The 12,325-nt window shown below is 38.4% G+C and overlaps 1 protein-coding gene across 1 annotated transcript; it reads left to right on the top strand.

Moving 5' to 3' along the window:
- The first annotated feature begins 48 nt into the window (after nt 1-48).
- Nucleotides 49-11,150, top strand: DNAAF1 (dynein axonemal assembly factor 1). Its single transcript, XM_062500234.1, has 12 exons — nt 49-187; nt 1,278-1,413; nt 2,266-2,357; nt 3,190-3,411; nt 4,136-4,302; nt 4,556-4,677; nt 5,197-5,381; nt 5,852-6,136; nt 6,726-6,826; nt 9,248-9,316; nt 10,435-10,786; nt 11,053-11,150. The coding sequence occupies exons 1-12, from the start codon at nt 49-51 to the stop codon at nt 11,148-11,150; spliced, it is 1,968 nt and encodes a 655-aa protein (XP_062356218.1).
- Nucleotides 11,151-12,325: the final 1,175 nt, after the last annotated feature.

The following is a 12,325-nucleotide window of genomic DNA, read 5'->3' as shown; positions in this document are numbered from 1 at the left end:
TCCGAAAAAGGCCGAGTGTGAATCCTGTACCGGCTCGGGGGGTTTAGAATGCAGGAGGCGCCCGCTGGAGACCCGGGCAGCGGCCGCAGAGGGGAGGCCCCGGCGCCTGAGGCGTCGAAGGCGCCGCTGGGCGACGCCGGGAGCGGAGGTGCCCGCACGGAGCGTGAGGGCAGCGCTGGGAGCGCAGGTGAGCCCCTCCGGCTCGCTCGCCAGCACACAAAGCCTGCACACCACGGCTGTTCGTACTTCTATGGATGCAAATACGAGTGTGTGCTTTCTGCCAGCAAAGTCGCTGGAAACCCTGACATGATTGAGGCGTACTCGATTGCTACCTTCCTGTGGTCTTATTTCTCGACATGTCTTTACTTTCCTATTGCCGGGTAATCACAGTCACAGGATGGGTCAGGTTTGAAGGGAGCACAGCAGGTCATTGGTCCGACCTCCCTGCTCGGGCAGAGCCATCCCAGAGCCCAGGGCACAGGACTGCTCAGATGCTTCTGGAATATTTCCTGTGAGGGACACTCCATACCGTCTCTGGGTGAACAGTTCTAGTGCATGGTCACCTGCACAGTAAAGAAATTCTTCCTTATGTTCAGGTGGAAGTTCTGCACATCAGTTTCAGCCCACTGCTTCTTGTGTTACTAAATACGTCTGATTATTATGTTCTAATTACAGAAATTTTTAAGTAAGCTGGTACAATCGTTTGCACTTTCAGTGAATGAACTACAAGTGCAAGTAGAAGTTTCAGGGCAAGTATCTGAACAGACAAATACTGAAATTGCAATTAATCAAAGGCAGTGTAAAAACACCTTCCAATGAATGCAAAAGGGTAAATTTTTATAAGAGCTAGACTAACAGTGCTTGGGGTTACTCTGATACACCCTTGCTGCAGTCTTTTTACAGTAAACTCAAATTGGTATTAAATGTAATACATATTAAATGTCTTACACCCAATGAACATTAGTGTCAATACTTTCGTGTCACTGTACATTATAACAATATTAAGAATAATTCATAATATCTGACTTCCAGATCTAAAAAAAAGAAAAAAAGCAGATTTTGACAATTCAGTTGCTACTATTTATTTTATGATGCTGTGTAAAAAAAAAAACAAAAACTGAGTTTCATTAAAAATGTCAGCAGAAATCTTGGTTAAAATGCTCTCTTCTTGAAATTCATATTCAAGTGCTCTTCAATATTTCTCTAAAGTAATTTTAAACATGACACATTTTCCCCACCCTTGCTGTTAAATTGCAACTATTTGCTTATTTATAAAGCTTTTGAAACTCAAGAGAAAGAAGTCAACTGTACGTCCAGAGCAGATCAACAAAATGAACAAAAATCAGGTATTGATCAGAAGTCTGGAAGTAGCTCATCCAGGCAAAGGACAGAAGAAAAGAGAGGCTCTGTAAGGTAATACACTGTTTGTGAATATGTTGGCATCATCAGTAGTTTTGCTCTTCTGTGTATTCATCTCAGTTCTGGAGAACAGTTTTGAAGATGAACTTCAGAATAATGGGTAAATCAGGTATTAGTGATATTTCCAGTATCCATGCAGGTGTTTGGGGTTTGTGGCCACAGTAGGAAACTACATTCTGATCACATGATGAAGTCATTTAATGGATCTGGAGAAAATTATGCAAACTCCTGTGGAAGTCATGTGCCAGTAGATTTAACCATTTCTCTGTATCAGTTCAGACAAAGCATTCTGTTAATTCCTAGTGGCATTCCCAGCCAACCAACAGCTGTATATCAAAACTTTTTTTGAGTGCTATTTTGGAGTCAGCATTTTAGTAAAATGTTGGGTTGATTACTATTGATTTTTCTAGTCTGAGAAAAAGTTCTACATTTTGGCTCTGCCACCAAAAGTCCTGTACCAAAGCAATAAGAAATGGAGAAAGTAATTGTACAGGAAGCTAACATGGGAACCAGAAACTAATATAAAATCATAATGCCCTTTTCCAAGAAGATGGACTCTCTAATTCCCCTGCCCATTTTCCTATGAACCCTCTGCTTTTTAGCAGAAGGGCCTGGTAACTCACTTCAAAGGTAGAATTTAAAGCCACACTAAAAAATCCAGAACTTTTTTATTTTTTATTTTAATATAATATATATTATAGTATAATTTTGAAAGCTGTAGCTATTTCTCTTGCATGAAAGAAATGTTAATTGTATTGCAATGGATTCTGCAAGGAAACCAAAGATGTCAGACTGTGCACTGAAATACATTTTTTATTTTGCTTCTGCTTCCTTGTACTATTTTAGAATGACAAAAAAGATTCTGCTAGACATCTGTAAACAGCAGAAATTATACTGGACTCCATACTTAAATGATACACTGTACTTGCATTATAAAGGTAAGATGGGGACATGACTGCCTAGCTTGATCAATCTAAGTAGCATTTTAGCAGAGAATGGACTTCATGGCTCACTGAAGTAAGGTATCTAGTCATTCTTCTAAATTAGAAACACAATTTTATGTAATACTGGATTTGGGAAACAAAATGAGTCAATATGAAGGTAGAAAAGTAAACTGTACATCTGACTCACTTTGTGGAGCCATCCAAATGATCAATAGGAATCAAGGGACATATTTTTGGTTTCTTTTACTGAAACAGGAGCCTCTGAGAAATGTCTTAAAATACCTGGGTTGCACTCAGAGGTAAATATACATATTTTTCCTTAAATTGTTTGTATAAAGAGCTTTTTCCAGCTTTTGAAACTTTTTTACTGCCAAATAAGAATGGTCAAGAGGAAAATAAGCAGCAAAGACTTGCTGCGTGTTTGCAAACACTACTGAAAGAAAAAGAAATTGTTAGAATGAACATTTCTCATCCTCTGGTGATCTCTGAGCAGGTTTTTGCATGATGCAGTTACTTGGTCCAAGTTAGCCTAAGAAATCTTCCAAATAAATAGGATATGCTAGCTTCTGCATTCAGCCTTGGGTTTGCTATGTATGATTTAGCATCTAAAGGGCTGCTGAGATACAGACCAGAATAGGTACCAACCTGGTTTTGCCTTTATGGGCCAGAAACACTATCATGAATTCAGTGGAAATAATGCTGTAACTTCAGTACCAGTGTTCTCTCAGGCTGTTTCAGCAGCTCTGGTTTAATGGATTTTTTTTTGTCCAAAGAGTTGTGTTCAGCCAATGCCTTTTCATTTTAAGACATCTTTTTTTCTCTGCAGGATTTGACCGACTGGAGAATCTTGAAGAATATAGTGGACTGAAGTGTTTGTGGCTGCAATGCAATGGCTTAAGAAAAATTGAGAATTTGGAGGCTCAGACAGAATTGCGTTGCCTCTACTTACAACTCAATTTAATTGAGAAAATTGAAAACCTTGAACCCTTACAAAAGCTGGATTCCCTCAATATCAGTAACAACTACATAAGGACCATTGAGAATCTCTGTAAGAACTGTTGATGCAACAGGTTTTAGCCTCTGACAAGCCCCTATTTCCCAAGCTCTTACTAAACTTTTGTTAGTGGCACTAGTTTCAAGGGATTTTTTTATTTATATTAGAATTTTGCACAATATCCATACCAAGCCCACAGGGCTTCTGTGGAGAAATAAAACCTATGTTGAGAAACAGAAAATACATAGAAACTACTTTCACATGGATACCTAGGATAATTAAGTAGTTTTTCCTCACTTCTTAATACCATCTCAGTACTTATCTGTGTTGCAGACAGGCTGACAATCCAGTTTTCACCATTTGCTTTACAGTTAAGAGATGCTTTGGCAGTTGCAGACACAATTGCCAAATCTTTTATATCTGCCAAAAGATTGATTCTGTCTTCAGCAGAAAATAAAAAACTATTGCTGTATGTTACTATTTGCATATTGGAGAATTTTGAAACACAAGCTGTTGTTTTTATGTAACTGAATATTTTTAAATGTGAATTAAAACCAGCCACCATCCTAAAGCCAAGCACCTATTTTTCACTGGGGTGAAGAAAGCAGCTTTGGAGGCCTAGCCAGAAAATATATATAGGAGAATAACAAATAAGGAAAACAGCTCCAAATTCAATATAAGCTATTAGTTTGACAATGCAGTTTTTTACTTGCTAAAAAAACATCTGTGAAGTGATAACTCTTACCTTTCCTTTCATTGTACTGTTCTTGTCTGGCAGCTTGTCTGAAAGTCCTGCAGACTCTGCAGATTGCTCACAATAAGTTACGAACAGTGGAAGACATCCAGCACTTGCAGGAATGCCCAAGTATTTCTGTTCTTGATCTCTCCCACAACAACCTAAGTGATCCGAGTATTGTAGCTATTCTGGAGACCATGCCCAATCTGGTAAGCCCAAAATAGCTGAGGTTTTGTGTCATGTGTGGGTGAACCCCATCAAGTGGCTTTGTTGGGTAGCTGAGTGCACAGTAGGTATCAGTCTAAAAGAAACATTATTAAACATTATTTTGTTTCTGGTGGATCACCTGTAACACCTTGGATGTTTTATTCATGTCTTGCTTTTGAAATGACAGGGGAATTGCATGTCCAGACTGGGGTTTCTGCTGCTCAAGCTTAAAAATCGTTTCCCTTGTTTCTCTAGCATGTGCTGAATTTGATGGGAAATGAGGTGATAAAGAAAATTGCCAGTTATAGAAAAACACTCACTGTTCGACTAAAACAGCTGACATATCTGGATGACAGACCAATTTTCCCAAAGGATAGGTAAGAAGTACAGCCATCTTCTTTGCACAGCAATAAGAATCAAGTCCTAACAATCACCCATCCATTTTTTGTCAATACTGTCATGGAAGGAAGATTGACCAGTATAATTTATTGAAGGTGAATGACTTTGAGGAAAAGAGTATTGTACTACAGTGTTCTATATCTAACATACCTAGAAAAAAGCAATGTATTTTTTCACAAACTAATTCTTGAACAGAATTGTCTCATGCCAGGTCTGTAGACCAGAGGCAAATCCTGATTTCAACAGAAACTGAGCAAGTGTCTGAACAGCTGAGCCAAGATCAGACGAATCTATGGTGGTTTAATCACCAGTCAGCATTTGGATAACTCTATTTCTTTTGTGAGATAAATGAACATCCCTGTTACATAAAGGATTGTCACTGCTATCTGCTTTTTCCTCTTGCAGCTATTTTATGCTGTTGCAAGCTATTTTAAATTTCTCATTGCAAAGGTGGGCTTTTATAGCTGTATTACAGTAAGCTTTTGTGTTTTCATTAGAGCCTGTGCAGAAGCCTGGGCTGTTGGAGGGCTTGAAGCTGAGAAAGCAGAAAGGGAAAAATGGGAAACCAGAGAGAGAAAAAAAATCCAAGATAGCGTTGATTCATTAGCAGCAATTAGGCAAAGAACAGAGGAAAAAAGGAGACAAAAGTGCATGGAAGGAACTGCAACAGATACCCAAGAAGGTTTGTGTTTACTGTTTTGGAAGATATGTGTGACTCCTTCAGTTTGAATGTGCAGAGGAGTCTTTATCTGATACATTTTTGGGTTGACTAACAAGTGAAACTTTTCCTTTAAGCAAGTGCATTGCACAAAGGAGAGGGTAACCAGCCCTTGTTGCTGATCATCAAAATCCTCAAGGATGTATTTAAATATGTAGTCACTTGTGAGCCTTTTCAAAGTATTGGAAATACCAGACGTTTATTACATAAGCATTTTCTCTTGATGATTTTTTTTTCTGGGGAAACTTCTGTTTGCTGGGGAGTTGAGACGGGAAAACATTGCTGCAGTCTTGGGAGGACTACTCATCCCTGAATAGCTGTTCAAAGTAGGAGCTTTTTATGCATATTCTAGCCCATTGTAGTAGTGTTTGGATATTTAAAATGAACAGTAGTAGATTAGCTCAGCAATTTTCATGAAATTATTTCTTCTGTAGGCATACCTGCAAATTCAGAAGATGCTGATGGAAATTCTAATACATCAGAAACTTCAAATAGATCAGAAGAAGCTCAAGAAAAGACTGAGAAGTTTAAAAATGAGGGTTTTGATGTTTGTAATGAAGTGATAACACTTCTACCAAATGGAGGAGATAGCAGAAATTTCACATCTGGATATATGCCTGATGAAGTTCAAGAGGATGCACAGGAACCAGACTTTTACAGATGTGCACATTTCAACAAGGAGACAGATGGTAACGTACACAGTGAAGAGCCAAACCAAACTGAGCATGCAGAGATGATGAACCAGCCTCTGTCTTAGTGGAGCACTGCCTCTGCTGTGGCTCAAGCCAACTAATTCATACATAAAAACATTCCATTAGATTTCCACAATGACTAGGTGAAATCAAGCAATACTGGGTAAAATATTCTTTAAATACAACAAATAGTCAATTTCTGAAGGCTTAACGTGCGACTTCTGCAACTGAAAGGTGGAACTCCACTTCTCAAACATGCCAGGTTTAGTGAAAGGCAAGGAGAGTTTACAGACTTTCCTTGCTCCCACATAAACCGGGCAGTCTGTCTGCCCACAGAAGCTGGTCATCACTCTAGAGATGCTTTTGTACCTTCACACATGGAGAAATGCTTTTATAGATTTGTGGAAAACACTATTGCAAAATGCAAATATGAATTTATACAGTAGAAGAGAGACCCAGAATATAACAGAAAAACAAAGCATTGGACTGAGCTGTGAATTCTGCAGTGGTAGTCAGTCCCCAGCAGTCTGGTTCTGCAGTGCTTGCTGTTGCAATGTAGACGTTTTTTATTCAGTTAATTCTCTGCAACTGACTATTGATTATTCTGATCTGCCAGGACAGGAGACAGCTACTGACAAGGCTGTGCTTCCTGAGATGGAGGAATATGCTGAAACTGAGCAATTCAAACTGGAGACACTGGAGACGCTTTCTCTTGAAGTATGTATTGGATCCAGACTTTGAGACGTTCACAAGTGTGTATTATCTTCTCCAAGTTAATTTTTGTAACATTCTGACTAATAAAACTATATGGGTATATTTCAAGAAAGGTCTACTGTTAAGAAAAATAAAAGAAAGAAAGAAAAAAGAAAGAAAAAGAAAAAAGCCCTCAGAAAGTAAAGTTGCAGGGGTATTCTCTGCAGTGGAGCATTTATGAAAAATATTTCCAAAGTTTATTTTGTCCTTAAATTTTTTTGTCCTATAAATCTTTTTTGTGCTGTAAATCATCTGAAGTTTGCCTTCTGTCTTTGTGATTTCTCTGGAGAAGCTAATGACGGGTCTCATTTAAAAACAAAATTACTGTGAAAAGAATCTTGTAGACACATTTTTCCCCTTAATCAAAACTCAAATGAACACAGTTGAAAATGTGAACTATTGCAGAAAAACCATAGGGAGGAAATAGCACCCCATTATTGTAAATGTTACCCAGCAGTGTTAGATACTATAAATTAATTCTCAAAATACAACTCTGATGTCTGTTTCCAAGAAGAGCAGAATATACATTATTCAGATATATAAGTGATTGACATTTGTAGTATGGTCTTCTATTATCTAAAATGTCTATCTGATGCAACACTTAAACATGTTTACTACACTTAACCATGAGGAGGACATAGATACCACTAAAAAATGTACCCTCACTTCAAAGGAGAATTGTTCAATATGTCCTAATTAGGACACTGCTGATAAACTGACAGTGTCAGACTATGATATAATCAGCAATAAAAACTTCTGAGCTTATGATTTCCCAGAGCACTTAATACACTCTGTGATACCCTATACTGCCATTGTTAACTGCTGGCAGAAAAGCCTCATATCTTTACCATGCTCTTAATCTCCCAGGCAAAAAAATCCATGATGTTATTGAAGGGCTCATCCCACTGCTTCAGTAGAGGGTTTACTGCTGCCTCCTCCTGTTTAGCTGTTTTTAATCATAGGTTTGAAAAAGGTAACTGAGAGAATGGGCAGCAATTGAAGTATGCACAATATTATTCTTAAAAGTAGATCTTGCAGTGTCTGAAGTAAAGGTTTGAAATATGTAGTGACACTGTAGGTACCCACAATGTGAAGATCTCCTTGATTCAGTGTTTTCCCTTGATGCTCTATGGCACCATAGGAAGATCCTGTGCTCAAACTTCAAGGCAATATAAAAGTAACTCTTAAGCACACATCTGTGGGGTTTTAAAGACATAAAAAGTGGGACTATTTTAATTCTACAGAAGGAAAACCAAACCCAAATCACACACTAATGCACATTTCAGTATTCTATGCTACTTGTTCTCCAGTGACATTTATTCACAGAAAGAGCCTCTCCCAACACCCTCCAGTACTTACCCTATTGCAGATACTCCAAAGAATCTTAGTGCTGACATAGCAGGGAATGGCTGGGAAAATGCTGATGGTAAGAGGCTCTGGAGCATAGTCTTTATTCATATCCTGAGTCTCCAGATAGTCTCAGGAGGAATATAAGGGAGAAGAGTGGAGAAGGATTTGCAGTGGGTGGTTATGACATCCCTGTGTCAAGCAGAAACAAGCTCCTGTTGCTGCACATGCCTTGTCAGTGTGAGAACCACATTCCCATGTACCTAAACTGGGTTTACTCATAACTGATCTGAAAATGCACCATGATGGCTGAAGCAAGACTAACAGCTATTTCATCTCCCTATTGACATCAAACTCCCCGTTAGTCTCAGATCTTAATTTGTACCCTTTTAATGCATTTTTTATAAAACTCTGTGACTTCAGGACATGCTGCACTTGCTGCAACTGTATCAGGAAGGAGACATTCCCTTTCTTGAGTTTAATTGTGTAATAATCTTCACCACACAAGACAATACAGATGTTCCTGATGCTACCATGTCAAGCAGTCTGCTAAAAGTCATTAGGTGCTAAAAATATCTGAAAACAAAAGGAAATGCTTATCCCAGTATTGACCTACAGTAAAAAAATGGCAAAAGGTATTACTTTCTACCTGTGATTTTTGCATTCCTACCTTCTGTGTTCCCTTTCATGTCAGCAAATGATAGTTGTCTGAGATATTTTCTAGTGGAAAGCTGAAATTACCAGACCTGTCTGTAGAAAAACAGTTCTCAGCAAGTTTGCAGTTCTGTGTCTTAATTATGAAGCATTCACAGTAAAATACTGGTTTATTAGGTATATTTACATTAAAAGAGTTTACTTGATATGCAGTTTCAGGCAGCAAACTGTGCCTGTGAGAGGATGGCAGTGGGGTTCTGCTGGCTGTGACCTCACACCCTGATGAGCAGTGCTTTGAAGAAGCTGTCCAATGAGCCAGAGATGTCATTTTTCATGGATTACAGTAGCTCTTCCCCCTGATTATTTATCTGTGATTGTTTTCAGGAACTGCCTGATTTAGAAGATGTAGTTGTAAGTGAGTTTCCCCCAGAAGAGGAAATCTTCTTTCAAAAGGTAACATTTTCATTCATTCATTCCAGTAATTTCATTAATTTCCAGTAATTAAACTTCCCTAAACACATTTACAAAGGTTTTGCAAAACGGGGATAATCTAAGTTATGAAATGTTTGGGATGAAATCAATTGTGCATTTACAAACTAAAATAGATGGTTTCAGCAGTTTATACCTACATGTAAATCTTCCTTTGTTTTAATCTGATTTTTTTATATTCTTGTGTAGCAAGAATAGAATGAAAACTTACAATCAGTAATGCAACAGTTAAATATAAGTTTAATTACTTAATAGGATGTAGAGTTATACTGAAGATCAGTCTTAAAATATACTGTACCAGTATTAATATGGTGCAAATTGCCTGCTGCTGAATAAAATCTGACTTTCCAACTGATACCACAGAGAAATTGAGACTCCTCCTCTGTACTGCGAGGCAGTCCCTTGTCCCCCTTAGAGTTTTGTTTTGCTTAAACTAATCTTCTAGGCACAAGCCTAGAAGAAGTAGAAGAGAAAAAAGACAACAAAATTTAAAAGCACAGTTTTGATTTTCATGCAGATCATAGAATCATACTGGCCTTGCTGGAGACAGAGGCTGTACATGCTCTTACAAGTTTTTCCAAGATAATGCCAACTGTTCCTACAGTCAGCATAGGGCATGGAATTGATTTGCCCTTTTGATCACAGACTCATAACAGGGTTGCAAAATGTCTTGGCCAACAAAGTCTCCAATTAAACAAAGGCAAGGAAAGAGGATTAGGGAAGGAGGATGTGTTAGCAGCTGTCCTGCTCCAAAGGCTGCTCAGTTCTCAGCTGAAGACAGATGAAGATGTTTGTCAGGTTCCTCTTCTGTTTGGAGTAAAATATTAGAACAGAGCCCACACACTGCTCTTTTTGTGAACTGTGAAGTGGTTTATGGTCAGTTCATTGGTGATGTCGGAGAAACTGCTAATCTAAGAGTCACTCAAAAAGCAGCACAGCTAAGGGTGAAGCATATACTCCATATATTTTATGAGAACAGCACATTAAAGCTGACAACTGTTACATGGATCCAAGAGATATTTCCCCACCCTCTGGCTTTTATATCCAAGAATAATTTTTAAATTACATTTCTACCTTTACAGCAGGACTATCACCCAAAGATTGAAATAATTTCTGAAGTGACAAATGGCAGCAATTCTGCATTAGAGGAAAAGAATAAAAGCATGCTTGAGAGTTCAGTAGAAGAAGTTCCAACAGCAATTTTTTCAAATGTATGTCAGAAGCATAAAGAGCATGACAAGGAGCGCTTAGGACCCCTTCTCAAAAGCTTCTTTACAGAGCCTGATAATTCAGAAAGATACCTGGAGGTCAAAGATAAAGAGGTAGCCCCTTTGAAACCCTTGATACAAGAGGTAATCACTGAGCCTAAGGATCATCTGCTGTTGTCACCTGTCTGTCATCAACCAGATGACCCAAGCTCGTGGGAAGAGGATGGTAAGATTACAGTGGCATTATTAATCACAGACACACTAAGGATCTGTTCAGCTCCTGTTGAAGTTTGTTAGTTACAATCACCTTCTCTTTTTATTTATGTGGGAATCCTAATAAATTAGTAATTAAAATGTTTTCTTTTTCTACAGAGGCTTTCTTATTGAGTTTAATTTAAATGTTTTTTAAAAAATTGGCTCTATATTTCTTTTTTTCAGTATTGAAGACCACAAGTGAGTTTCATTTGCCCTTTGCCTTTGTGCTTTTAACAGGGAATAGCAGTGATGGAGAAGCACAGGGCCTGGCTGAGGGGGAAGGATGTCCTCATAAAGCACAAGGTGACAAGGATGGTGAGAGTGGATGGGATTAATCACTTTGAAAAAAAACAGACCAGATCTGGAACACAGTGTCTGACTGATTGCATGGAAATATTCCCAAAATATGGAGGCCAGCAATGGGACTATTTGTAAAAACTCACATAACACTGTGATACCAAAACTCACTGCCCTTGGCTCCAAGCTCCTCAGGGCAGCTGCCTGTTCACTACTTTGAAAACTGCTGTTTGGATGTTAAATTCCAGTCTTGTGTTATTTGTGCCTTTGCAACCTTCTCAAAATGCCTTAGTTACATGTTTATATATGAGGGTTTCATTACAGATGTAGTTTCAAGTATAATTCAGTGTGTCTGTCATTTGACTAAATAAAAATTCTATTTGTAACCCCATATATTTTCACTTGGTGTTTTATATTTTAAGTCTATACCAGTGTACATCATAGCAGATGGACTCCAATGGAAAATGGAGATTGCTTCTTGGTGGGATATTTTACTGATCTAATATTCCTTGTCATCATGATTGTTTATGCCTAAAAGATGCAGAAATGGAATCCATGCACAGAAAATCTGGTTTTACTTTTAAGGGCATCTGTAATGAAACATACACTTATATCTGCTGCTTTTATTGTTTTTCACTGAGATGTGTCTCAGAATCTGGATTTTGAATACAGCCAAGTTAGGTGAATGTATTTTTTCATATTTCTATACATCTCTAATAATTTGTAATAAATAGAATTGAACAGTTCTTGTAGGTGTGCAAATTTAAAGAAATAAAGTATTACTGTGGTCTTGTTGAAAAGACGCGTTTCCTATCACCTGGGCTTAGGTGCCATCTGGTGGCAAGAGAACCAGATCTCACAGTAACACAAAATAATTTTGAAAGCCCTCAGAGAGGACAATGTAGTTGTGTTAAATTTCATCCATTTTCCACCTTGCACGAGTGCAGAAGCCTTGGCCTCCAAGACAGGGTGGGGGTAAGCCAAGGGCCCGTGGAGAACAGGGTTATCCGAAAGCACCGACGCAGGAATCTGCTCTTCAGAAAGCTGCAAATGCTTCAGAAAGCACCAACCTGTATGAGCTCCCTCCTAAAAAGGTAGCTGCTTCCTTTTCCAACAGCAAGATGGATAAAGGACTATTTTGAGGATTTTGGGTTTTGTATTTTCCGTGCTGTGTTTTGGTGCCTGTCCTGATACCCACTTCCTACACTAAAAA

Source organism: Cinclus cinclus, chromosome 11, assembly GCF_963662255.1.
Source record: "Cinclus cinclus chromosome 11, bCinCin1.1, whole genome shotgun sequence".
NCBI classification, from domain to species: Eukaryota; Metazoa; Chordata; class Aves; order Passeriformes; family Cinclidae; genus Cinclus; species Cinclus cinclus.
The sequence above is the reverse complement of the archived record's forward strand: the minus strand, read 5'-3'. Positions and strand labels throughout refer to the sequence as shown.